We start from the raw sequence: 27,876 nt of genomic DNA on the forward strand, positions 1-27,876 counted from the left end.
TGAAAACAATGTGGAGAGCTGGGCTCGAACCCAGCGTCTCCAGCATTGGTGGTGAGTGCCTTGCCCACTGCACCACCTAACCGCCCTGAACTATTATAATTTGTTGTAAGTTTGTTTTTATTCCATTTCAAACGCATTTAGTAATGCTTAATTTCAACTTTATGAATTTATAAATACAGCTGAATTTGAAAGTATTGCTGTGTAACCCAAATATATACAAAAATGACAAATTATAATTAAGGATTCTATTAAAATAAATGTATGAACTTAAAGCCCACTGCTCAACAAACACAAAGCAGCATTCCTGCTGCATTTCACTACAACATTAAATCAAATGTGCAATAATAAATTATTTTGTTAAATGTATAAACTTGTATCCTGCTACTAAACAAAACATTCCTGAGTGCTTCATATCCATAACATGCATTTCAGTGTTATCTGAACACTACAAAAGTAAACAAGTAGCCAAGTGCAATACTCATCAGAATAATGAATTCCTTTGTGTGCAATTCTACATGCCTCCCATTGACCCTTTATCAAACTGGCATGACATTCACCCTCCCCCCACAGTGGGTCAATAATGGTCTTTAATGAGACACTTGTGGTCTCTCCTGTTGGCGCACAATAGAAGGAATGTCAACTTCTATGTTTGTGCATGCGATCTGCATCAGATGAAATAACGTTTAATTTTTGCGTGCATATCCGTGCGAGTACTTCTGCTCAGAAAAGTTCTGGGACGGCACCACTGCACCCCTGATTATTAGTGACCCACAATAGATGAAAATTATGTTAGCGAACTTACCTGATGTATAATGCAGTGCAGCATTGGACACTCAACGCCACTCTGCCTTAGAAGCCCGGCGAATCCTGTGTGTTTTCCTTTCATTGCGGGTGCTCCATCGGTAACAACAGCGGACAGTTTATCAAACCCCCCATATTGCTGCACGGCACGTTCAACAGCGTTGAATATGTCCACACTAGGGCTGACCCCTATTAGTCGAATAGTCAACTAATCGATCGAAAGGAGCCATAGTCGACTGCCAACCTTTTAGTAAAAAAAAAATTAAATAAAAAAAAATATTATGTTTTTTTTTTCTATTGGCCTGGGGCCGCATGGAGCGTCAGTTGCCCCTCCCTGAGCTAGAGCTAAAAATCTAAATGCATATTGTCGGTATCATGGTCCACCATGAATGCATGAATGGGGGGGGGGGGGCGGGGGATGTCGTTTCTGATTATTGATTACCAATAACGGCATTAGCCTCAGTAGCCGTATTCGCTGACCGGGTGGATGGATCAAAGCAAGGCCCGATTGGGCTGTAATTTACATGAAAAAGCTCTTACCGTGGGCTGGTTGGACTGCAAAAAGGATTTCCCAGTTATCGATCGCCATCTGGTAGATCGATATGTCCATTGGCTGATGATATATTCCTTTACTGCACACTGAATTCAGCGTCCCAAAACGTATTCCATGCTACATGCTACACGCATAGCTTCAGCCTAACAGGAAAGTCCATTCAAGATGGAAGAGAATAAAACACCGTTCTGCCACAGGGAACGAGGATCTGGCCGGTAATGCACTTTTCCGAATTCCAAGAGTAGGGTAATTCTGCAGTGCCGCTTGGTGACATTGAGTAGGTTATTAAAATGGAATAAAAGCCAAAACAACCTTGCCACGGATATGTCCGTGGTTGGCCCTCAACCGTTGGATCCGAAACACGGACATGTCCGTGGTTGGCCGGGAGTGTGTTCTGTTCAGAGCCAACCACAGCACAGAATCTGCCCTGCTTAAGGTCACCAATGACCTGCTCCTCACTACCGACAACCGCGACTGTGCTGTCCTTATGCTCTTAGACCTCAGTGCAGCTTTCGATACAATAGACCATGTTATCCTTATTGACCGTCTTCACCAGGCAGTTGGTGTCAGTGGCACAGCCCTATCATGGTTCACCTCCTACCTCAGTGATAGAAGCTTCTCCGTTAACATCGGAAACTGCTCCTCCCCCTCTGCCTCTCTCTCCTGTGGTGTTCCACAAGGCTCCATCCTTGGCCCTATCCTATTCTCCCTATGATGCTGCCCCTTGGTCTGATCATTAAAAAACACAACATCTCCTTCCATTTTTATGCTGACGACACTCAGGTCTATCTCCCCATGAAGCCCACCAATATAAACAATCTTGACAGTCTTCGTTCCTGCCTAGACGACATCAAATGCTGGATGGCACACAATTTTCTACAGCTCAATCAGTCAAAATGTGAAATCCTCCTTTTCGGCCCTCCGAACCAAACCAGTGTCATTGCCAGCAGCCTGGGTAACCTGTCTCCCCTAGTCAAGCCCTTTGTTAAAAACCTGGGAGTGCTCTTTGACCCAGAGTTTTCCTTCAATGGGCAGGTAAACTCGGTGGTGAAGGGGTGCTTTTTCCAGCTCCGGTCCATAGCCAAGATCAAGGCCATTCTCTCCCCCTCAGACCTGGAAAGAGTAAGTCATGCCTTCATATCCTCACGCTTAGACTACTGTAACTCCCTGTACCTAGGGCTAAATAAATCCACCATAGCCCGTCTACAACTCCCCCAAAACGCTGCCGCTAGACTGCTCACAGGTACCCGGAAGAGAGCTCACATCACCCCTGTACTTGCCTCCCTCCACTGGCTCCCGGTGCGCTTTAGAATAGACTTCAAGGTCCTTTTATTGGTTTATAAAGCCCTAAAGGGTAAGGCCCCTGCTTACCTAGCAGACCTCCTCACCCCCTATAACAACGCCAGGGCCCTCAGATCGGCTGATAAGGGTCTCCTAACCACCCGTAGGTCTAACTTCAAATCTAGGGGGGGACGTGCTTTTGCGGTCGCAGCCCCTGACCTCTGGAACAGCATCCCCATGTCCATTAAATCTGCCCCCTCCATCGAGTCTTTTAAATCAAAACTCAAAACCCACCTATATCGCCTGGCCTTCCCTGACTCACTTTGACTCTTGCCGTACTTGTTGACGTGTTGTTCTGTTTTTCCTTTGTCTATCCGTTGATTTTATTAAATTTTTCTGTTTATTTTATACTTTTCTTTGTACTTAGCTTAGCTATGTGAAGCACTTTGGTTGACAAGCGTCATGTTTAAACGTGCTATACAAATAAATTTGATTGATTGATTGTTCTAGGACTAGGTGTATGGTCGGTCTTATAACATCTAGCCAAAAGGACTACAGTTGTGAATTAGCCAGCTGGCTAAAACTGACACATTTACAGAAATATTTATCAATGTGTACCATCCTTTTTAAATAAACTGAAACTGAAACCCTGACCCTGATCAGAGGCTCACTAACAAGATATTTAAGTGGGATGTTTCACATGGTCATCCTGGAGCTAATCAGGTGAAATCCTGGTTTTATGGGAACGATTTGGCATTCATTCTCCAGTCTAGTCTAATATAATATCATATCTATAGTCTAGTCTAATATAATTTAATATCATATAATATAGTATAGTCTAATATAATATAATATCATATAATATAGTCTAGTCTAATATAATATAGTCTGTGCTGTCAATCGATTAAAATATTTAATCGCGATTAATCGCATTATTGTCCATAGTTAACTCGCGAATTAATTGTTTTTTTTTTATCTACCTTAAACGGATCTTTTTCAAGTTACAAGTTTTAATACTCTTATCAACATGAGTCAACAAATGCTTGCTTTATGCAGCCATTTAACACAAAAGGATGACGCTCATGCATTGCAAATTTGCATCAAATTCAAAACAGTGATGCACAAAATAACTTAAAAGAAAATAATAATTTAAAACAATGAATAAAGTGTGCATGAAATAATAGGGGAAAGAAAACGCTAGACTTGTTACATTCACCCACACAAGGGCTGAGTAATCACACACCCCCCCCCCTCTCTCTCACACACACTCTCCCAGCTTTCTTTCTCTCTTGCCCCCCCCTCTCTCTATATATATCTCACACACACACACACTTCAGAAACAAACATAGTATCAATGAGAGCATCAATAATACACCTGAGTGAAGTAAAAAAAAATAAAAAATCTTAAAAGTTAATCGTGAGTTAAAAAAATGGTGGCGTTAATCGGGCGATAACGCGTTAATACCGCGTTAACTTTGACAGCCTTAAATATAATTATCATATAATATAGTCTAGTCTAATATAATATCATATAATAGTCTAGTAGTCTAATATAATATAGTCTCCTCTCTCTCTCTCTCTCTCTCTCTCTAGTACTTGGTGATGATGGACACGAAGCTCATCCTATCCTCTCTCTCTCTCTCTGCAGTACTTGGTGATGGACACGCAGCTCATCCTGGGGGGGAAACACAGGAAGTACTCCATCTCTCCGGAGGAGTACGTGTTTGCGGCTCTCAACCTCTACCTGGACATCGTCACTCTGTTCCTGCTGCTGCTGCAGCTGATTGGTCTCTGTCGCTAAGACCCGCCCACCCCCCCCCCCCCCCCCCTCACTCACCACGGGTTGCCTAGGAGACGTATCGATGCTGCATGTAGGCCTCACACCTCTGTATCTAACCTTATGTCATTTAAACCCCATGTGGTCTAAATCTGGTGCGGTCTGGTACGGTTCACACAGGGGGAAGAATAAGAATAAGGTTTGCTGATTCGATTAGATTGTCTTCATGTAGCACAAGTACAGTACAACGAAAATAGTGCAAATGTAACAGTAAAGTGCAATAGTAATATACAATGTACAGGTGATTAAACTGATTATAAAATATATTAATTAGTACTATCCTTTCCATCACAGTCAAGAATTCAACTGTGACCGCGTCCCCCGACCGCCAAGAACCTTGGTGTCCTTGACGACCAGTTGAACTTCTCCGCTCACATCGCATCGACAACCAGAACCTGCAGATTCCTTCTGAGCAACTCAACTCATTCAGAACGCAGCGGCCCGCCTGATCTCAAACCTACCGAAGTCGGCCCATGTCACCGCACTTCTTAGGGACCTGCACTGGCTGCCCATTGCTGCACGTATCCGCTTCAAGGTCCTCGACCTGGCATATCGTGCTGCAAAGGGAACGGCTCCCGCCTACCTCCAGTCAATGGTCTCTAACTACACACCCTCAAGACCCCTACGCTATTCTCAGTCCTTGCCCCACAATGGTGGAACGAACTTCCCACCACAGTTAGGACAGCCGAAACCCGTCCAATCTTTCACCGTCGACTAAAGACGCACTTATTTTTTTTAATCCACTTTTTCTCCTTATTTTCTATTTTTCTCCCATCCCAATTTCGCATTGCCAATTCTCCCCTCCCCTGTCTTGAACGTTGCTAGACTATGCCTCCCACTGTTCGGCTGTAGTGAGGATAGAAGCCTTGCATCACGTGTCCCCTCCAGTACACGAGGAGGCAGCCTGTCGCATCTTTTCACTAGACATCGCGGACTCTCAGTGGCGAGGAGTAACACGTGGGAGGCTCACGCTGCCCCCGATACTTCCTGTCTCTGCTGTACAGGCGTCACCCAACCGACCTGTAGGAGTCGCTGTCCACAACGTCCAATCCCCACCCATCGACTTTCCACCCGCTACCTCTGCCAATTGAGATAGTATGACGACTGGCCCAAGCCGGAGGCAACGCTGACACAGCTGAGACCGGAGTCTCTTGCATTGGTGACGAGCGCAATCTCCGCTACGCCACCCAGCCACCTCCTAAAGACGCACTTCTTCAATCATTATCTGAAATGAAAAGAAAAAAAACTCTAACCCTAACTAACCTTACTGTCATGCACTTGTCCTAATAAACTAACCTACACTGTAGCACTCAACACTCTGATGAACATTGTTACTCAGCTGATAGAGTTGTGCCCTTCCTGCTGTCTTGTTGTACAGAACTTGTAAGTCGGTTTGGATAAAAGCGTCAGCTAAATGACAAAATGTAAATGTACTACTGAGTAATAGTGCTAATCAGATGCATGTACAGAGTTGTAGTATTAATATGTGCAGTGATACAGGTATAAAGACGCTATGGTAGTAAGTCATACTGGCCAGCAGCATAACTAGTAAGAGTAGGTAAGGGATATGTACAGATATAGATATAGTAACACTAACTAGTAAGAGTAGGTAAGGGATATGTACAGATATGTAAAATGATCCTCCAAATTTGCCCTTTAGGTGGTTGCTAGATGGGGTGCAGGAGATGTCAGGAAGTGATGTATTTTAGCCACAGGGTCTCCAGTGATGTTAAGGTACTGTGAGGGTTTTTTTTACATTAGAAACTACCACATTGTATTGTAAATGTTATTGTAAATAGTTTGTAGCAGGTTTGTCTGGTTTGTCTATATTTCACTAGACAACTTCTATTGCACTCTGGTTGGATGCCACACTTATTTTCGTTGTACTTTATGCATGCTGTATAATAAAAATGAATTTGAATCTAATCTAGTCATATGTCACAATAATTCAGCACTACATTCATTTAAAATCTTAAAATAGTAACTGGATGTCTTGTTTGTCAGGAGTTCATTGATGCAGCCACCAGTTCAGCTCAGACAAGAACCTCCCCCACTGAACCAAGCCACCAGTTCAGCTCAGACAAGAACCTCCCCCACTGAACCAAGCCACCAGTTCAGCTCAGACAAGAACCTCCCCCACTGAACCAAGCCACCAGTTCAGCTCAGACAAGAACCTCCCCCACTGAACCAAGCCACCAGTTCAGCTCAGACAAGAACCTCCCCCACTGAACCAAGCCACCAGTTCAGCTCAGACAAGAACCTCCTCCACTGAACCAAGCCACCAGTTCAGCTGAGACAAGAACCTCCGCCACTGAACCAAGCCACCAGTTCAGCTCAGACAAGAACCTCCCCCACTAAACCAAGCCACCAGTTCAGCTGAGACAAGAACCTCCCCCACTGAACCAAGCCATTCAGACTCGCTCTCCTATGTAGGAAGGTGCTGATCTGCCACCACCCGCCCACAATCAACTGTGATACGTTGAAATTATGATCACAACGGAGCGAGTGGAAATAATGCAGAAGCGGTTTCCCTGTCAGTCAGCACTTCCTCAAAAGAGAGAGAGATAGAGAGGGAGAGAGAGACAGATAGAGAGAGGGAGAGAGAGGCAGATGAAGAGAGGGAGAGAGAGGGAGAGGGAGGGAGAGACAGATAGAGAGAGGGAGAGAGAGGGAGAGACAGATAGAGAGAGGGAGAGAGAGAGACAGAGAGAGAGGCTCATACGGTGTGAGTCTCGGAGCGCACTGCATTGAGAGAGAGGGGGCTTATAACATGGTGTTGTGTAAACTCTGTTCTCTCTGGCCTCGCAGTAGAAGCTATTGAGACCATCCGTTGATTTACGACGTAAACAAGAATAATCTCATCATGGAGGTACTTTTGGGAAAGCGGGTGGATCTTTGATTCACTCTCCTCAACCTGAACCCGGCCATCGCTCTCCTGGTCCTCCACTGCTGCTGCTCAGAGAGACACCATGTGTTCACAGACCAGGTTAACAATGTCCTGTTAACGGTTGATGTGATCTTCATGGAACGGCGGCCAGGGAGAAACCACGCGGATGCCGCGGCCAGGGAGAAACCATGCGGATGCCACGGCCAGGGAGAAACCACGCGGATGCGTACTCTGGACGTGGAAACACCAACTGTGCCACGGAAGGTCTGAATAGGGAAGAAAAAAATGCTTTTTCTCTACACGTATGAGAAGCCTGGGGGCCTCGTGATGTACTTACGTTATCCTCCAGTAGGCTTGCTGTGGTAGTCATGATAAGATAAGATAAGATATTCCTTTATTGATCCCCTTGGGGAAACCAGTGTTACTACGTGTTCAGGCTCCACAGAGAACATAACTTGCCCACCGGTGTCTGCTTTTTATAATTTTTTTTATAGAAATAAAACCCATTTAATACATTTTTTAATCAGTGCCCACATTCAAAAAAAATCAAAAAAACAAATTTGTAAAAGACTAAACATGTTATCAAGCAGTCAGTCAGAAAACATTATAACCTGAAGTGTCTGTGCGGACAGCAGCTGTTTTTAGGTTTCACTTTCATTTACAGAGTAGTTTTATCTTCATGTGAAGCAGAGGAAGAAGCTCTAGAGACGACATGTTACACAACCAGAGCGGAGGATTTGGAAACATTTCAGATTAAACCTGCAGCAGATCAACTGGAGAGGAGCTCAGAGGACCAGTCCAGACCAGCAGATCGACTGGAGAGGAGCTCAGAGGACCAGTCCAGACCAGCAACAGATCGACTGGAGAGGAGCTCAGAGGACCAGTCCAGACCAGCAACAGATCGACTGGAGAGGAGCTCAGAGGACCAGTCCAGACCAGCAGCAGTATGTTTGACTGGAGAGGAGCTCAGAGGACCAGTCCAGACCAGCAGCAGTATGTTTGACTGGAGAGGAGCTCAGAGGACCAGTCCAGACCAGCAGCAGTATGTTTGACTGGAGAGGAGCTCAGAGGACCAGTCCAGACCGCGTCTATTCTTTAAGCAAGTGGCTTGTCCTTCCGCGTTCCCGTTTTGCGCTCTGATTGGCCACGCACGTTTCTGGTCATGTGACATGTGCGCCAATCGTGGGACGGCAAGTTCTGCGCCTATTTCCGGGTCTAACAGCCTGCAAACTACCTAACGCCTAGTTTATCACTGGTTAAGCTTAGGCGACTCTTTCGCAGTTGGTTAAGGTTAGAGTTTGGAATCAGGGCAGGCGTTCTATCGCCATGCTCTAAGACAAACTCTAACCTTAACCAACTTCGAAAGAGCGCCTAAGCTTAACCTAGGGCTGGGCGATATGGCCAAAAACGTTATCGCGATAAAATTATAAAATTATTTTCATATAACTCGATATCGATAATTATCGTCGATATAATGTCTGTCAAGTTTAATTAACTTATTATGCCCGGCGCCGATGGACGGGCTATTAATAGACTTGTTTTGCTGCTGTGAATGTCTCGAGAGTCGAGTTGATGTCGTCATCAGTCCGCGCACGTTAGCAGTTAGCCAAAGCAAGCGGAGTATCTCATGACAATGTACTAAAAATGACCCTAAAATACTCTGTTCCGCCCAATTCATTGCAATGACGTCCACCGTATACCCCACACTACTATAACAGTTACCCTCAGAATTCAAAACACACACCAACTCGGCAGGTAACCTGTTAAATAGCGCCGTGCAAGCTAATTAGCCCTAGCCAGCCTCGTTTCCGAGCGGAGTATCTCATGACAATGTACTAAAAATGACCCTAAAATACTCTGTTCCGCCCAATTCATTGCAACAACGTCCACCGTATACCCCACACTACTATAACAGTTACCCTCAGAATTCAAAACACACACCAACTCGGCAGGTAAACTGTAAAATAGCGCCGTGCAAGCTAATTAGCCCTAGCCAGCCTTGTTTACTGAGTCCTACCTCCGCGTCTCCTTCCGGGTCTCCTTCCGCTATCGGCCATCTCCTTCACTGATTGGTTGTTAGTGCGTGTGCTCATATCCAAGCTTGGAAAATCGATATATCGAAACTTTGCGACCACGTTTCATGATTATTTCGAGGAAATAATTTATCGCGATAGTTATCGTTATCGTTTTATCGCCCAGCCCTAGCTTAACCGTCCAAAAACTTGCCGTCCCACGATTGGCGCACATGTCACATGACCAGAAAAGTGTGTGGCCAATCAGAGCGCAAAACGGGAACGCGGAAGGACAAGCCACTTGCTTAAAGTATAGACGCGTCCAGACCAGCAGCAGTATGTTTATGTTTTGGGGCTGCATTCTCTTATGCAGCCCCAAAGTCCTGGAATGACATTCAGTCAAAGTTAAAGTTGGAAGTTCTTCCCTTCCCTAAATGTCTGATTTCATTTCTCTATGATTCATGTTGTAACTGTTTTTAACTGACTGCACATTGTTTTGTTGTTTTATCTTGTTGTACTCAGCAGTTCTGTAAATGAGGTGGCCTCACCCTCATAAATAAAGGTTTCAATGTGATCAATGCAATACATTGAGCCGTCCGTCAATGAACAGATGGGGAAGGTATTGCTGTCCATTGGTTTATTTTTAAATTAGAACATAACGTGAACTCTGTGTGTCCAACAAATGGATACTGATGGATATCCATCAGTATTGGGGGATTTCAACAGCGCGCGTCTTAAAAAGGTGCTGCCGAATTTCTATCAGCATGTGACCTGTCCCACCAGAGGCGAGAACATATTAGACCATGTATACTCGCAATTTAAGAATGGGTACAAGTCACAGGCTCTTAGTCCATTCGGTAAAAGCGATCACGCCGCAATTTTTCTTCTGCCTAAGTACAAACAGTGTCTCAAGCGAACGCCGGTGGTCTCGCGAGAGGTTAAGCGTTGGACCGTGACGTCAGTAGAGTCACTCCAAGCAGTGCTGGGAAGCACAGAATGGAGTGTACTCCGTGATAACACAGCCAATATTAACGAATACACCGAAACGGTGATTGACTATGTCTGTACTCAGGTAGAAGTAATAATCCCCACCACCAAAATTAATATCTACCCAAACCAAAAGCCCTGGGTAGACAAATCCGTCCGTGAGGCTCTGAAAGTGCGCACATCAGCATACAACACCGGGCTGGTGACAGGCAACATGGAAGAACACAAGATGGCAAGATACAACGTCAGGAGAGCAGTAATAGAGGCAAAACGGCGCTACAGGGATAAAGTTGAACTTCAGTTTGAACAGGCTGACTCTAGAGGCATGTGGCAGGGCCTCAGAACAATGACAGACTACAAAGGAACCCCCCTCAAACTGAACAGTGACATCTCCTTAGCAAACGATCTCAACTCCTTCTATGCGAGGTTTGAGGCTGTGAATAACAACACCAGCCTACAAACCACGGCAATGGGGGGGGGGGGGGTCTGCTGATGGAGACTCAGTGTTCAGGGTAACAGAGCATGAGGTGAGACGGATCTTTAAAAAAGTGGATATCAGGAAGGCAGCAGGACCGGACGGCATCCCCGGCCGCGTCCTAAAAGTCTGTGCCGACCAACTGGCCCCGGTATTCACTGACATCTTCAACCTGTCCTTGGAACAGGCCGTCATCCCCACCTGTCTGAAGAAGTCCACCATCATCCCTGTACCCAAAAAATCTACGCCCGCTTGCCTCAACGACTACCGCCCTGTAGCCCTCACCTCCATAGCCATGAAGTGCTTTGAGAAGCTAGTGAAGGGCTACATCTGTTCCTCCCTCCCCATCAACCTGGACCCTCTGCAATTTGCATATCGCCCCAACAGGTCCACGGAGGACGCCATAGCCCATGTGCTGCACACAGCAGCATCACATCTGGACAAGAGGAAGGGGAACTATGTGAGAATGCTGTTCATCGACTACAGCTCAGCATTCAATACCATAGTCCCCTCCAAACTCATAGCCAAGCTCAGGGACCTGGGCTTGAACTATGACCTGTGCCAGTGGGTCCTGGACTTCCTGACGGGCAGACCCCAGGTGGTAAGAGCCGGCAACTGCACCTCCTCATCCATCACGCTCAACATAGGGGCCCCCCAGGGCTGTGTTCTGAGCCCCCTCCTCTACTCCCTGTACACACATGACTGCGTAGCACAGCGGAACAACAACACCATCATCAAATTTGCTGATGACACAGTAGTGGTGGGCCTGATCTCTGCCAACGACGAAAGGGCCTACCTGGAAGAGGTAGAGAACCTGTCACAGTGGTGTCAGGAGAACTGCCTCTCCCTGAACGTCAGCAAAACAAAAGAGATGATTGTGGACTTCAGGAGGTCGGGGGTCAAGGACTACAGCCCCCTCAGCATCGACGGGGCACCAGTTGAGAGAGTGAACAGTTTCAAGTACCTCGGAGCCCACATATCCGAGGACTTGACATGGACCACACACATTGACAGTGTTGTGAAGAAGGCACGACAACGCCTCTACTTCCTCAGGCGCCTAAGGAAGTTCCAAGTCAGTCAGAAGATCCTTAGGAACTTCTACTCATGTACAATAGAGAGCATCCTGACCGGCAACATCACCTCCTGGTTTGGGAATAGCACTGCACAAGACCGTAGCAGACTACAAAGAGTGACACGTTCAGCCGAACGCACAATTAGAGGGGGGCTTCCCACCCTCCAGAACATTTACAACAAGCGGTGCAAGGGGAAGGCTAAGAGAATTATTAAGGACTCGAGCCACCCGAACAACTGCCTCTTTGAACTGCTGCCGTCAGGCAAGCGATACCGGAGTCTTATGGCGAGCACAGAAAGACTCAGAAGGAGCTTCTATCCCCAGGCCATCAGGCTGCTAAACGAACAATAATCGCTAAACGAACAATAATCACTATGCAACAACCATCAAATGCACACAGCACACACACCCACACGCACACACACACTCACTCAAACAAACAACACACTGCAGCACCCACTCTCCACACTTTAGATCACACAAACACACTTACACTTTATATTTATTGATAAAGGATTTGCACTACAACTCGTACACCTACTGTGAATTGTACCTAAACTGCACCTCGTCCATTTATGCCTTGCACTATATAGTATTGTATATTAGTACACTGCACAGTATTGTATATTGTATGGTAACTACGTCTACGAACATTGTACATATGTCTAAACTGAACACTGTGACCTCTTTTTTTTTTCTTCTAATTTTTACTATGTTTTTATTTCATACTATCTTGTCATGCACAGTCTCTGGAGCGCAACAGTAAGAAGCATTTTGTACAAAAGTATTCTGTACTTCTGTATGACAACTATTAAAGAAACTTGAGAAACTTGAAACTATGATCATTGAAAATGTATTAAAAACAGATGGACAGACACAGCAGATCAATGTAGCTGCGTAATGTTAAAGATCAAAGTGAGTGCTCTACAGATAGAGCGGAATTTCGTAACATGCCTTTCAAAAAGCACCATTATCCGATCAACAAGCAAACTGTGAGAAATAATTATGTAATTCTTGTTTTAGAGTAATTTGTCAAATAGAAAATGCCTCATTCCAACAGCACTTGAGAAGCTATCTGTCCGAGTAATTCTGCTTCTGTGACCACTAGGGATGGGTATCGTTAGGATTTTATCGATACTACTACTCTTATCGATACTGCGTAACGGTTCGGTACTTTATCGATACTCTTATCGGTTCTTTTAGATTATTATTATTATTTTAAAATGTTTTTATACATTTATTATTTGAACGGGTTAAGGCTATATCTGTACTTGATGTTTGTGTGTTGTGTTGCATATTTGAAATAAACTTCAATCAAATCAAATCAAACCCCCCCTCTTAAAAACAAAAACCGGTGTTTAACCTAGCCATCTTTAAAACATCATGCTAAAACTGTGAAACAAATGTCCTACTCCACTAAAGAAAGAAATACATAGCAAACATGACTCAGTTATGCAATAGTGCTGCTGCTTTTTATTTTGTTAAAATCTTTTAGTTAATAAGACTAAAAGACTACAATATGACTACAACGATTTCATGACGGCTTCCTGTCCTCGCGTTTCCGGTGCAATGCACAGAGATTTTTAAATCATTGGTAAACAATCGTAGGGCTGAAAATATACACTTTGACTGCTGTTTTTATAGGTTATACTCTTGGCTACATTCGAAAAAGAAACACAACATTGTACTTATTTGGAATAGCAGTGTCGGAGATCAAATGCCGGTTTGGCAACATGAAGCGAAGGCGTAGGATACCTAACTTAACGTTATATTTTCAAGAACAGATTGCTGCTAATTAAACACTTCATGGAAAACGGAGTAACGTTAACGTTATGTCGAGTTCATACGTGTAGTGTAATATGAACTCGACATAACGTTAGCGTTACTCCGTTTCCATGAAGTGTTTAATTAAGTCCATGGAGTTTCCACTGTTGCTGCCACCGTTGCGTCGCAGATGGATGGTACACTCTGTTAGCTCCGTAGCTAATCCGCTCCTAGACTACCGATAGCAGAACCGATAACGTCGGAGCTTGTCAATACTCAGTTTTTTATTTCTAATTTAGTACCGGTTCCCGCTTAGAACCGGGTTTCGGGGGGCATCCCTAGTGACCACTGTGTTTCTGTCCTGCGTGTTGACCCAATAATGGACACGGGAGTCGAGATGGATGGAGCACGTCAACCTTTACTTGTGAGCTGTGAATGGGACATACACAACCAGCAGGTTAAATACTGCAAGACAGTCGGCAGCTCGCTCCAGCGTGCATCAAGCCACAGAACAGAAAAATGCACATTAGCAACTAGCAACATGTGCATAAAAGCAGTGTGTATTTTCGTCACCTCTCACTCAGTAATAAAAGTATTTACATGAATTATCCGCAAACTAATTGTGGTCTACATAAGTTACAGTTAGTCACAAAATTATACTGATGACTTTTCCACACTGTGATCACTTAAATTATAATATTAACAGTTTTTCGGAGCGAGCAGCAGAGCATCTTACCCACAACTGAAGACATCTTATGCTGTAGGTTAACCAGAATGCACCTGTATATGAATCATCCCCCCTTGAATGGCCCTTCTAAGGTTTCTCTCCTCCACACTGCCTGTGGAGCTTTTTTCCCTATTGTTAGGTTTTAGTGAGTTTTTCCTTACCTTCGCGTGGGGTATGTCTGGGAGTGCTTGCATTCTTTCATTTATTTGCATTCATCTAAAAATGTTTGGACCTTATGGTGTTCTTGTTCTGTTCTTGACTTATTGTTATGTTTTCTTCTTGACTTGTTTAAAGAAGACCTGTACGGCCCATGGGGACATTAACGTGTGTTGTCGGGCCCTATAAATAAATTTGATTTGATCTTTCTGCTGTAGGTTAACCAGAATGCACCTGTATATGAATCGCGCCACAAAAGCCTTGACTTTTTCACACCTGTAGGCGGTGCACTTGTTCATTAAATAAAAGGGCTTTTATTTACAATGGCTGGTTGTCCCAAATTAATCACAATTTAACATTATACTAAAACGATATTACTAACATTGCTGAACATCATTCTTCACACAGTTACATTATGTATATACATTCTGGTATAAAATATACAGTAAAATATACAGAAGTCTACAGTAAGTGTAATATTGAACAATGTTGTTTTAAAGGTAAAAGTCCAGGAAGATGGTAACTGTCACCCTGTGCTCAGTGATGCAGTGATGCTCAGTGATGCATTATAAAGTCTGATGGCTGCCTGAATGAAGGACTTCCTGTCAGACACACTTAGTGCTGAGTCAGATCTTGGCGGTTAAGAGTCAGACACACAGAGCGAGTGTGTGTGAGCGAGCATGAGAGAGCGAGTGTGTGAGAGCATGTGTGTGTGTGTGTGTGCGAGCGAGCGAGCATGAGAGTGTGTGTGTGTGCGAGCGAGCGAGCATGAGAGAGTGTGTGTGTGTGCGAGCGAGCGAGCATGAGAGAGTGTGTGTGTGTGCGAGCGGGATTTCCCCGAAAACTATCTGTCCAATAGAATGAACGACTTGGCGACTGCATGTCCTTTGTTTACAAATTAGGTTAGCTCAAAAAAGGGCAGTGTGAATGCAAACCAAAATCAAACAATGTATCATTCTCACATTTGGTCCACCAGAAAATCCGGACTATCCGTGGACTTTCAGATGTGAACACGGCCATAGCGTTTAGGGCTTTGCGCTTATTTACCACCATGTATGTGAAGACGATAGGTGCGTAGCAATACATCAAATCAAATGTATTTGTAAGGCCCGACAACACACGTTAATGTCCTCATGGGCCGGACAAGTCTTCTTTAAACAAGTCAAGAAGAAACATCACAATAAGTCAAGAACAAAACAAAAACACCATAAAGTCCAAAAGATTTAAAATAAATGCAATAACTGCTCTGTGCAATTAATGCCAGGCTTTGTGGATTGGGAACATTTCTGGACTCTCATTTGCATATGTAGACACCCGAAAATGTATGTCTATTATTCAAGGTGTCTAACGCTAATCTTTTGCATTCCCTGTGTTCACGAGGACGTTGTGTAACCGGCTGACCGCTCTTGATCATCCCTACACCCCGACACTGACACTTAACTTGCTGTGCTCTTTGATTCTTCCTATCCTAACATTGACGCTTCATAGTGGGACAGGATACAGGTGCCGCCAGGGGCGCTGGTGGTCACGCTGAGCAGGGAGGCACAGGTGAAGAAGTACGGGCTCAGAGTGCGGTGTTGAGGGAGGGGCTTCCTCTTCAGCGTTTTCCACGGAAGGAGAAGGACACGGAACGGGAGCTCCGGAGATTCAGCAAGCGAGAGATAAACTCGGTTACAAAATGGGTTATCCTAAAGGTATGCGGTAGCTTAGCGTTTGGTTAATGCGCCAGATAAACTCAGTTACACAACGGGTTATCCTAGAAGTATGCGGTAGCTTAGCGTTTGGTTAATGTGCCAGAGACACTGTGAATGAACCAACAGGCGAGCATCGCCGAAGACCAGGTTGTAGATATTGTATAGCTGTGTATAGGCGTCATAGCAGGAGGGTTCACCACGACCCACAGCTTAGCTTTGTTTAGGTTAGCACCACAGTTTAGCCCGCGTGTCGGCCCACCTCTTCAGCCCAGCAGAGGACGCCACTACACTGCACGCTCCTCCAGCCCCTCCAAGCCGTTGCCCCAGCAGCTCACCTGCCCCAGCGTCTACCCCGCCCCGCTGCCTGTTATCGCGGGATCTCCCGACGGCCATCTTAACACCCGGACGAGTGGTGGTAGGCCCGCCATCTTGGATAAGTACAGTGGCGCTCCGAGTGCTGAAACGTTATCGGTAGACAATTCACTGTGTGGCGCAGGCTCTCTAAGGGCGAAGATAAACGGTGCTTTGAACGAACGCTGGCAGTGTCTAGGGGCGCCGCAACCATTTACGGCGGTAGCAGTATAGCGATGCACGGCGGTAGTAGTTAGTGCATTGATGTGCTAGTTAGTTAGTATATTGATGCACGGCGGTAGCGAGTTAGTTGATAGTTAGTAGTATATTGATGCAGGTAGGTAGCTGATGTGATGGACTTGTGGAACTGAGAGAAGTTCTGAAAGTTAGGAGCGAGCGTTAGGAGTAACGCGATTGGGCGTTGAGAGAAGCGTCAGTGGCCAATCAGGCCGCGTAAACCGAACACGGAAGGACAACTGCCTTGGGGAAAATATTCACGCCAGCAGGAAGGGTACAACTCTATCAGCTGAGTAACAATGTTCATCAAAGTGTTGAAACTTGAGTGCTGCAGTGTTGAGTGCATAGTAGTAAAGACATATTAGTATAGTAGGAAGAGCGCATGATAGTAGAAGACAGTAAGAAGGTTCGTGTTTTTTTTCTTTTCATTTCAGATATTGATTGAAGATGTGTTTGGGTTTCGGCTCCTAACTGTGGTGGGGTTAGGGTTAACTGTGGTGGGAAGTTCCTTCCACCTTTTTAAAAGATGATCCGTGTCTCCAGTACCTTCCTGTTTAACCCTTTCACTGCCACACTACAGAAGGTTAACCCTTTACTATCACACTACCGATGGTTACCGTCGGTAGTGTGATAGTAAAGGGTTAACCTTCTGTAGTGTGGCAGTGAAAGGGTTAACCTGCTGTTGTGTGGCAGTGAAAGGGTTAACCGTTTGGTAGTGCGGCAGTCAAAGGGTTAATACATGGATATAGTTTGGTTGCAGTGTTGTTTACAAATGACAAACCACAGACAGAAGTAAAACTCAACTCATGGTTTAATTGGCAGACACATCAAACATTTGTTTTCCTTTCATATAAAGTGGGAATGTATCAAGTATAGATTATGTGCAAACAGCATTTCAAGGATTAGTTGCTTTACAATAGAAAATCTCCATGGATTACAAAATATGCCCATCGGGTTCTAAATGAATCACCTTGACATTGGGAAGGGAAATGGAAATTAAAATGCAAACTCCACTGACCACATTCACACGGCAGCCAATCTGAGCGGGGTGGAAAGGAATCCCATCCTGAGTGTGACATGAGAGCAACATGGCCGCCGTGTTGACGTGATCAGACTGGTGTGGTGCAGGAGGCAGTCGGCTGCAGATCAAGGTAACAATGACGCACTTCCTTAGATATAATGTGATTTCAATGCGCATGTTGTGCACCGCGGAAAATTCCTTTCAAGGCCTTTTGTTACCCACTTTTGTAACACCCCCCTCCCCCTTCCCGAATCACCTGGTCATCCCTTCCCCCGCCCCCTTCCTTTGTGTCGGATAAGGTTATAAAGTGAACTGAAGAATTGTGGTGATTCTCCTGTGATTATAACATGGTTAATTATGTTATAACACTTCTAAAAACGTGTATTGGTTGGGGTGCTCTGTCCTCCTGACCTCAGCAGTAACTGGGGCATTTTAGCAGGTTGCCAGGCAACCCGACTCCTTATTTTCACCACCGACAAGTGTCTGTATACACCACATGAGTTTAGTGCCAAAATAGTTGTTGGAGAGGAGCTACATTGGAGAAAAGGAGCTGCGTTGACATTATATCTTTGTTTTCTCTCTCACTATTTTTCGAGGAAATACAGCGATAATGTCTTCGCCACCGGAGTGTCTAGAAGATGATGATCATTCTGACTTCCACCGGCGCTTTGTATTAGGGGCTCGCGTCGCTGAGCAATCCCCTCCGGCATTGCCTCCGGCTCTGCAGCTGGACACTTTGCTTGGGAGGCGATCTGCCGTGTGAGGGCTGACGGCCTCTCGGGGCGGGTGATGTTTTTTGCGACGCGGGCGCCAGGTGTGTTGGTTGTGGGGGGAACAACTACACAGCTTACGAAGGTCGGCTCCAGGCTGGGATCCTTTTCGCTGCCACTTAGCGGCGTGGAGGGGGTTCTAGTTTGATGCCCCACGTTAACATTAGCTCCTCCTCAAGTAAGAGCTTTGTTTCCTGGGACCGTGATTCCGAATCTGCGGTTCAATTCCCCGGGTCTCTGGACAAACGGATACCCACTGTCGCCGTGCTGGCCCCGATTTTCAAGATGAAAAGCACCTGGTGTGAGGGAGGTGAGCTTGGTGTTCGTTATGAGATATCTCCATGCTCAAGTCGGCTATAGTCCATGAGGGACTTGTTGCAGACACCGCTGTGTCTGGTAAACACCGTTCTGAAGAGGGACGTGTGTTGCCTTTTTTCCCTTTTTTTCTTCGGATAAGAAGAGGAAAAGACAGCGGCTGTCTGAAGTGTTGGCCTGTATTGCTTTTCTCACGTTGTGCAGTTTTCAGTGGTAGCCGCTTAGCTTGCTTCTGCATTAGCTAGCGATAGCCGGGTTGAGCTAACTGTTAGCCAGTTAGCTGTTAGCTCCGACGTTAGCTGCCGGCTTCACTCGGCTGGAAACGTTAGCTTGATGCTATCAGTTAGCCTAGAGTTAGCTGTTAGCTTGTGCTACAACCATTGGCGTAGCCGTGAGAATAGCAGGCCCTGGCACTCTGACTACGACATCATCTTTGACAGAAGATGTAGTTGGGCCTGCACCATGACCGGCTGCAGGAGGGGGGCGTCACGCTGGAGCTAGGCTCCGGCCATAGCTTCTTTTGGCCTTGCCAGCGAGAGGCCTTCATCAACGTGGAGACCAACCTGTGTTGCGGCCTTTCGCCCTGCGTTCCTTGGTGCAGGTAAGATGTCCATTGGACATTACCCCACTCTTCCTTCCTTCCCCTCCTGAATGTTTTTGTTAATAACGATGTCTTTGTCTACAAAACATATGTTACTTCACTACATTTGGAGATACGACGTGTGCTGTGTGTGAATTGTCTTTGTCACTTTTTATAGCTTGGGTTAGCAAGGCTTGTGCCTTTCTCTCTACCTAGGAACAGCGTTGTTTTTTAAGTGAGTAAAAATGTATTAATTAATGACATAAAAACCTCCTTCAGAAACGTCTTCGGAAAAATAAAAATTTAAATCATCAAGTAATTTGACAACTTGAAAGAAAAAAGGACTTGAAGGGTTGTTTGTCTCGAATCTTCATATTGTAACCCGTCTCCTCCACACTCTCACGCAAGCCAGGGAGTTCACACGCTTTATTTTTTTATTATCTTTTTCCCCCCCTCCTTTTTCCGATTTTTCTCCCATCCCACTGTTAGTCGTTATGCCAATTCCCAACCCCCTTCCTGGTTGTTGCGCACTCCCCCCTACTGTTGGTCCAGGAGGCCGGAGACTGTCACATGCTTTCCTCCGACGCATGTGCAGCCAGCCGGCAGCCAGCCTGGCAGCGCAGATTCTCACAGGGAGAGTGTAACGTGTGGAAGGTCACACTACCTCCCGCCAGATCCTACCCTCGCTGTGCAGGCGCCCCGACCGAACTGTAGGGGTCGCTGTCCACAACGCCCAGGACCCACCCATCAGCTTTCCAACCCCTAACACTGCCAATTGTGTTAGTATGAACGACCAGCCAAGCTGATAGCAACGCCAAGAGCTGGATTCGAACCCAGCGTCTCCAGCGTTGATGGCGAGCGCCTTGCCCACTACACCACCTAGCCGTTGTTCACACGCTTTTTGCCAAGTCAGTGTTTGGCACCTATTCTGCCCTGCAGAAGCTAACCGCAGTAACTATTCTGCCCTGCAGAAGCTAACCGCAGTAACTATTCTGCCCTGCAGAAGTTAACTGCAGTAACTATTCTGCCCTGCAGAAGCTAACCGCAGTAACTATTCTGCCCTGCAGAAGCTAACTGCAGTAACTATTCTGCCCTGCAGAAGCTAACAGCACTAACTATACTGTCCTGCAGAAGCTAACCGCAGTAATTATTCTGCCCTGCAGAAGCTAGAACTCTCGCTCGGCTCCAGCACAACACTACAACCAGGCCGTTCACCCCTGCTGCTCGCCGTCTTACGACGAGAGCGAGCCGAGGCGAAGAGTCTGCGACGCAAATCCCCGGCCACCAGAGGAACTGTCGGCCTGTCGGCCAACTGTCCCCTGGCGGGGGAACCAGGGCCGGAACTCGGCCACCTCACAGGAGATGGGAGCTCAACGGCCCCTCGGCGAAGCACACTCTCCTCCGGGCGCCGCCGAGGCGCACCTGCTTGCCACGACCGTGGAACCAGAGACGCCCCACGACGCACGGAGGACGCCGCGATAGTGAAGCGCTGGTGGAGGGTAGCGTTGTAATCGTCTAGACATTATCTCTTTGCTTTTTCGAAAAATTGCGAGAGAGAAAAAACAAAGATACAATGTCAATGTAGCTCCTCTCCAACAAACTACTTTGGCACTAAACTTAAAGTGGTGTGTTACAGACACTTTCGGTGGTGAAAGTAGGGAAGGAGCTGATGGTGTGGCCACAACCCCGCTTATATAGGAGCGGATGTGGGTGTGGCCAGGCGGAGGTAAATAGGTGTGTGCATGTGGAGAAAGTTATTCATTATTAGAGTGGATAAAGGGATAGTTCCAAATAGAGCTATGATCTATAACTTGAGTTACTGCGGTTAACTACTGTTGGTATCTGTATTGTTGGTATCTGTATTGTTGGTATCTGTATTGTTGGTATCTGTATTGTTGGTATCTGTATTGTTGGTATCTGTATTATTGGTATCGGTACTGTTGGTATCGGTATTGTTGGTATCGGTACTGTTGGTATCTGTATTGTTGGTATCTGTATTGTTGGTATCTGTATTATTGGTATCGGTACTGTTGGTATCGGTATTGTTGGTATCGGTACTGTTGGTATCTGTATTGTTGGTATCTGTATTGTTGGTATCTGTACGGTTGGTATCAGTACTGTTGGTATCGGTACGGTTGGTATCTGTACTGGGTGCGTCCCTAATTGGGATAAACGGACACCACTGTGCTCACTATGTCCTGCTGAACATCCTCCATCAGAACCTGATCCAAACACATACAGTAGGCTTTTACTCCAGTGGAGAAAAAAATATATATATATATCAATCAAAAGATTTGACAGACCTGCATATGTACTAGGCTAAATTCTCTAATTATTTTATTTCTTTGTTTTAATCTATGACAGATTTTCATAAATTTTTTTCAGAATAAAAAGCAACTTCATATTTTATATCATAACACAATCCATATTTTGGGTACTATATATCCATTCAAAAGTAGTGCTTGCTCTTCAGGAATGCAATCACTGTGTAGCCATCAATCTTCCAGGCAGGGGAGGGAGACATTAACATCATCTGCGTACAAGAGAGGAAACACAGACAACCCATTTGAACGTAACACACACTGACTCGCTCCGCACTCCCTCTGTGAGCGTGAGCCTCCTCCTCTTCCTCCTCCTCGCCACCAGCCTGCCAGGCGTTCTTCATCCCTGTATACATTCCATCCGGTTCCTACTCGAGGAATTAGGTAGAAACTGCACAATACCCTTGGGTTCTACGTTGCATTCCAGAGTGGTTTTTGCCCTTAAAAAAACCCGAAAAAGAACACCTGCCTTTCCAGGTGCAGTGGCTCCTCCCACTCGGCTCACACCAGGTGCAGTGGCTCCTCCCACTCGGCTCACACCAGGTGCGCTGTCTCCTCCCACTCGGCTCACACCAGGTGTGCTGGCTCCTCCCACTCGGCTCACACCAGGTGCACTGGCTCCTCCCACTCCGCTCACACCAGGTGTGCTGGCTCCTCCCACTCGGCTCACACCAGGTGTGCGGGCTCCTCCCACTCGGCTCACACCAGGTGCGCTGGCTCCTCCCACTCGGCTCACACCAGGTGCGCTGGCTCCTCCCACTCGGCTCACACCAGGTGCGCTGGCTCCTCCCACTCGGCTCACACCAGGTGCGCTGGCTCCTCCCACTCGGCTCACACCAGGTGCGCTGCTCCTCCCACTCGGCTCACACCAGGTGCACTTGCTCCTCCCACTCGGCTCACACCAGGTGTGCTGGCTCCTCCCACTCGGCTCACACCAGGTGCGCTGGCTCCTCCCACTCGGCTCACACCAGGTTCACTGGCTCCTCCCACTCGGAGGAGCTGGAGCTGGGCAGCTGGTCGGACATGGAGTCGCAGCAGCCGGGCGTGTCCACGCGGCAGACCTTCCGCGGCGCGCCGTCTGCGTTCGGGTCCAGGCCGCTCCTGTAAGGCAGCGACACCGTGTCCAGCCCCACCAGGTCCAACTGGGTCGGTCTCTCCGCGACCACGGCCTCCTTCTCCTGCAGGCCGCTCTGAGGACAGTAGGACACGTCCCCGGTTGTCCCCTCCTCGGGGAGGACAAGCACCTCTTCCCCCTCCTCCTCCTCCCCCTCCACCGCTTCCCCCTCCTCCTCCTCCTCCCCCTCCTCCTCCTCCCCCTCCTCCTCCTCCTCCACCTCTTCCCCTTCCTCCACCTCTTCCCCCCCCTCCTCCTCCTCCTCCTCCTCCTCCTCCTCCTCCTCCTCCTCCTCCTCCTCCTCCCGGAAGCCTTCTCCTCTGGCCGTGTGGAGTGTGTCCAGGTCCAGGTCTGTGTCTGAAGAGGTGGATGGCAGCAGGGTGATGCCCTGGGGGTTCATGCCCTGGGGGTTCATGTCGTGGAACCAGGCCATGATGTTGCCCAGCAGGTGGGCATTGGCCTCCGCCATGGAGGACGAGGACGGGTCCTGGTCGTCTGCCGTGTCCCTGGAGGAGGAGGATGAGGAGAAGAGACCCGTCACCGAGCCTCTGCCGCCCCCGGGAGCCACTGGCACGGGCACGGAGGCTCCGGAGGGCCAGGGGTGAGTGTCGTGGCGCTGGGAGGTGGTGGTGGTGGAGAAGGTGGTGGCAGAGCGCTGACTGGTGGAGGAGGTGGTGGTGGCAGAGCGCTGGCTGGTGGTGTTGATGTGGCCCGGTCGGGGCAGCAGCTCGGAGCTGCTCAGGGAGACCCGGGGGAGGAGGTCCACTCTGGGAGCGCTCTCTTCCAGTCTGGAGGGCAGGGAGGTGCCGATGGCACAGAGTGACGCCTCATTGGCTAGGAAGTCCTGGTTGGCCCCGCCCCCCACCATCCCGGGCTCCTGGAGTGACAACTGGATGGCCAGTAAGATGTTGGGATCATCATCGTCCAAAGAACCGAGACCCTGGAGCAAGACACACACACGAAAAGAGGAAAGTTATATAATTATAATTTAATTTGTTTCTCCGGGGTAGTCTGGCAGGGGAAGTGAAACACTTTCATTTGTTTACAAACCTTTGCTGTCATGTCTAGATTTGATTTAAGCAAGTTGTGCTATTCCACTCCTACATCTAATGGACAACCCCCCTCACTACTTTTAACACATTGGTCGCCAAGAACGACTTACGCCGTTTTTGCCCGCCCATGCGTTGAACGCCAACAACGGCGTAGATCGTTTTTGGGATAATTATTAAATATTTTAGCCATGGCATTCATAATTCATCCAGTCTCCCTCCGGACTGCAGCGGCACCCTGTCTAGGAGATCGGCGTCAAATAATTGGGATCTTTTTCCTCCAGTCTCATCGGCGAACGGTAAGAGGACACTAACGTTATTTTCAGCCCGGTTGTTTATTCATTTCACTGCAAACCATCTGATCAATATATCAACCCATACTAAATAAAGCCGTTACTGACGATCAAGGAATTATAAACGACCCCCCCCCTTTCCTTCACGCATGATGAAGCATAATGTATACCAATCATATACATTTGAATTTTTTAATATAGCGTGTATAGGAAAGAAACGCCAATCATATGCGTCAGGGCCTATAACTCTCGTTTTTGGAATTACAGCAGAAAACCTTAAAAACATACTTATATTCTAGACGGTATTAACACAACAATGTATGAATGAAAAAATATAACGTTCCCACATCCTGAATGATAGATAATCGATGTTGAATGGGCCATAGTAATGTCAATATAGCAATAAAATTAAAAAAGTTATAGCACTGCAAAGAAGGTAAACATCTCCATAGGCTTACAGTGCTGGCACCCAATGTGTTAAGGACTCTATTGCAGAGTTGTTTACACACACCTGCAGCTGTCACCCAGCTTTTTAACCTCTTAACTCAATCCACGCCAGACCCGATGGTTAACTCGCCGACGCTTGGGCGCCAAACCCGGGTGTAGTCGGGTTTATCGTTATTTATTTTATTCGATATTTCCATTCATTACAGGCACATGGACATCTGTGTTAACATGGGGAATCATCCTGGAAGTGCAATACCGGCCGCATCAACCCAGGTGGTAGTATCGAGCACCCTTTGTAACCTTGTATCTTGGCCTTGTCGGGCGAGGCGAACGGTTCTCCTGGTTCCATTGAAGCGTGTCAAATATCCCCGATCCATATGTTGTGGTGGATTATGCCGTGGAGCAAATGGACATTGGATGTACCAGAGGGCGATCAAACAATTGGAATATTATTTTTGGAATACTCCCGATCATACTTATCTTGTCTAGCACAGTCTCTGGAGCGTAACAGTAAGAAGCATTTTGTATAAAAGTATTCTGTACGACAACTATTAAAGAAACTTGAAACTTGAAGCACGATCTGATGTACATTTTAGCTTGATCCTGCAATGCTTTTATACCGATCGGGCTGATAAGCGTTTTTAGTGATCAATACGAATGCAGTTACTGACAATCAAATAATCAGAAACGAACCCCCCCCCCCCCCTTTTTCATGCCTTCATGATGGAACATAATACCTATGATATAGACTTGATTTCGGAATAATAGCGTGTACAGGCAAGACACGGCAACGTCTATAGTGGAATTGACGTATACGGCTATAACTCAGCCTTTCTGGAATTACCTAAGACCACTCTAAAACCATACTTATATTCACCACGGTATAACACAAGAACGTATGGATGGACACATTTATAATTTTTCACATATTGAACGATAGATTGCTGCACGTATCCGCTTCAAGGCCCTCGACCTAGCATACCGTGCAGCAAAGGGAACCGCTCCCGCCTACCTCCGGTCAATGGTCTCTAACTACACACCCTCAAGACCCCTACGCTCTGCATCTTCTGGCCGCCTCAGACCTACTCCTATCCAAGCTCCCGGAGGGTCATCAAAGAGAAGCCGCCTATTCTCAGTCCTTGCCCCACAATGGTGGAATGAACTACCCATCCCAGTTAGGACAGCCGAATCCCGTCCAATCTTTCGCCGTCGACTAAAGACTCACTTCTTCAACCACTATCTGAAATGATTAAAAAAATAAATAAAAAATCTAACCCTGACTAACCTTACTGTCATGCACTTGTCCTAATAAACTAACCTACACTGTAACACGCAACACTTGATGAACATTGTTACTCAGCTGATAGAGTTGTACCCTTCTTGCTGTCTTGTCGTACAGAACTTGTAAGTCGCTTTGGATAAAAGCGTCAGCTAAATGACTAAATGTAAATGTAAATGTAGATAGTTGATGTCAAATGGGCCTTAGTATTGTATGCATAGCTATAATATAGAATATAGATATAGCCCTGCAAACACTGCCACGTATTCCTATACTCCGCTGATGGCGAAGATGATTGGTCAGCGTTGTAGCCAATGAGTGTACCTTTCCAACGATACCCCACGTGGGGGGGTGCTAATAAGGGATTTAGGTGAAAGTTGATGAGCGAAAACCAGAAGTGAATCACACTTCAGAATGAACGGCCGTGGATGAGGAAATGGATTTTTTTTTGTTGCAGGTGTGGCAACCCCAAGCCACCACTGGGCTTGGTGATTGAAGGACGCTACGTAGCGACCCAATGGCTGGGTGCTACCCATATTTGGGCGTCCGCTTCCGGACGCACCTGTCGCTAGAAGGCCATCAAGATCAATTAACAAATCACGGCGCGGTGCGCCTGTTGAGGAGGGGGAACTTAATGGAGCCCAAGAGCACCCTCTCACTCTCTCGTGGCAGGGGAAGGAGACAGACCGCGGAGCGGCAACAGCCGCCCGGCAGACAGAATTAATATAAAGTCAGAGAGAGTGAGAAGAATGAAACGTTTGTTTGTTTATTAGAAAATAAAGAAAAGTATTATTTTGGGAACTACAACCCGTCTGTTTGTTGTTTATTCTGCCACCCCTACACCTGGAATTGCCACACAGGTTATACTCGGACGTCTCTCAAAGACCCATTTCTGAATGGTTTTTATAAAACTTGGACCTGTACTACATAAGACTTCAGGCTATGGACCTGCAGTGTTTTCCAGCTTATACCTATTTTTTGTAATATATTTATTTATATTGCAACCACTAAAGAAAAATGTGAGTACTCAAGTTCAACTCAAGTTCAGACCTCTGTTACTCTATTTCATTAGCACTAAAAGTAATTTTCCTTTTTTGCATTAGTAACTTCAGAATGTTATCTTCCAAAAGAGACCAGGCTCATGCATGTGCTATAAGTATAACGTATAAAGATAAGCTTTGCAAAGAAAGTATGCAGTCCTCAAGTTCAAGTAAGAAAATAGCCACTTTTCTGGGTGCCTGCGATGTGTGTTCTGCTTTATGTATTACATACCTTGTACTTTTATGTGGTTGTTTGATGTGTTTTAATGATTTCCCTTACCTCTGTATGTATCGTCTGTCTCTTTTCTATTTTATTAGATTTTTGTCTCCTTTCTCTGTTACCCTTCAAGGAGGCCCTTCTGTCCTCTCGCCAGGCCGTCATTGTAAATAAGAATGTGTTCTTAACACTTTAGTTGCCAAAGGACGAGTTTAGGCGTCCTTCCCCGCCATGCTCAAGTTGCCGAAGACGCCGTAACTCGTCTTTGATATCAATATTTCAAAAATCTGTGATCGGAATCATATTTCCTTTCCGGGGCCCTGAGACACAAGTGTGATCTCCTCTCAATCCTCTAGCGGTTCAAGACCGCTATCTGGTGGCCGATCGGCAGATAGAAAAAACGGATGTTACCTTTAACCCGGCAGGACTCACTCCATATGTGGTCCGGGCACTCGCTAATGTTAGAGAGACTCAGTCTTCACACAGTGAACATCGATCGCTGCAAATAACTCGAAAAAACAACATGATTTGGACGTATATATTATTATACAACCTGGAAATGGACCGGGTATTTCAACATCCCATAATGGAAAACT

The 27,876-nt window shown here is 46.4% G+C and overlaps 2 protein-coding genes across 2 annotated transcripts in view; one reads left to right on the top strand and one right to left on the bottom strand.

The window, feature by feature from the left end:
• The window catches only part of LOC311223560 (protein lifeguard 1), a gene marked incomplete at both ends in the record, with an annotated part of 62,711 nt that extends 58,275 nt beyond the window's left edge, over positions 1–4,436 (top strand). The window contains 1 exon segment of the mRNA XM_084308340.1: positions 4,284–4,436. Coding sequence (XP_084164466.1) covers positions 4,284–4,436 — 153 coding nt within the window.
• Positions 4,437–20,327: 15,891 nt separating this feature from the next.
• Positions 20,328–27,876, bottom strand: part of LOC311223561 (ankyrin repeat and IBR domain-containing protein 1-like) — a 211,281-nt gene continuing 203,732 nt past the window's right edge. The window contains exons 20-21 of the mRNA XM_084308341.1: positions 23,281–23,895; positions 20,328–23,064 (exon numbers count right to left, since the gene is read on the bottom strand). Of these exons, the coding sequence (XP_084164467.1) occupies positions 22,804–23,064; positions 23,281–23,895 (876 nt within the window). The 3' untranslated portion in view covers positions 20,328–22,803. The remainder of the gene's footprint in view (positions 23,065–23,280; positions 23,896–27,876) is intronic.

The sequence above is a fragment of the Notolepis coatsorum genome (assembly GCF_963971535.1).
Source record: "Notolepis coatsorum genome assembly, chromosome: 2".
NCBI lineage: Eukaryota > Metazoa > Chordata > Actinopteri > Aulopiformes > Paralepididae > Notolepis > Notolepis coatsorum.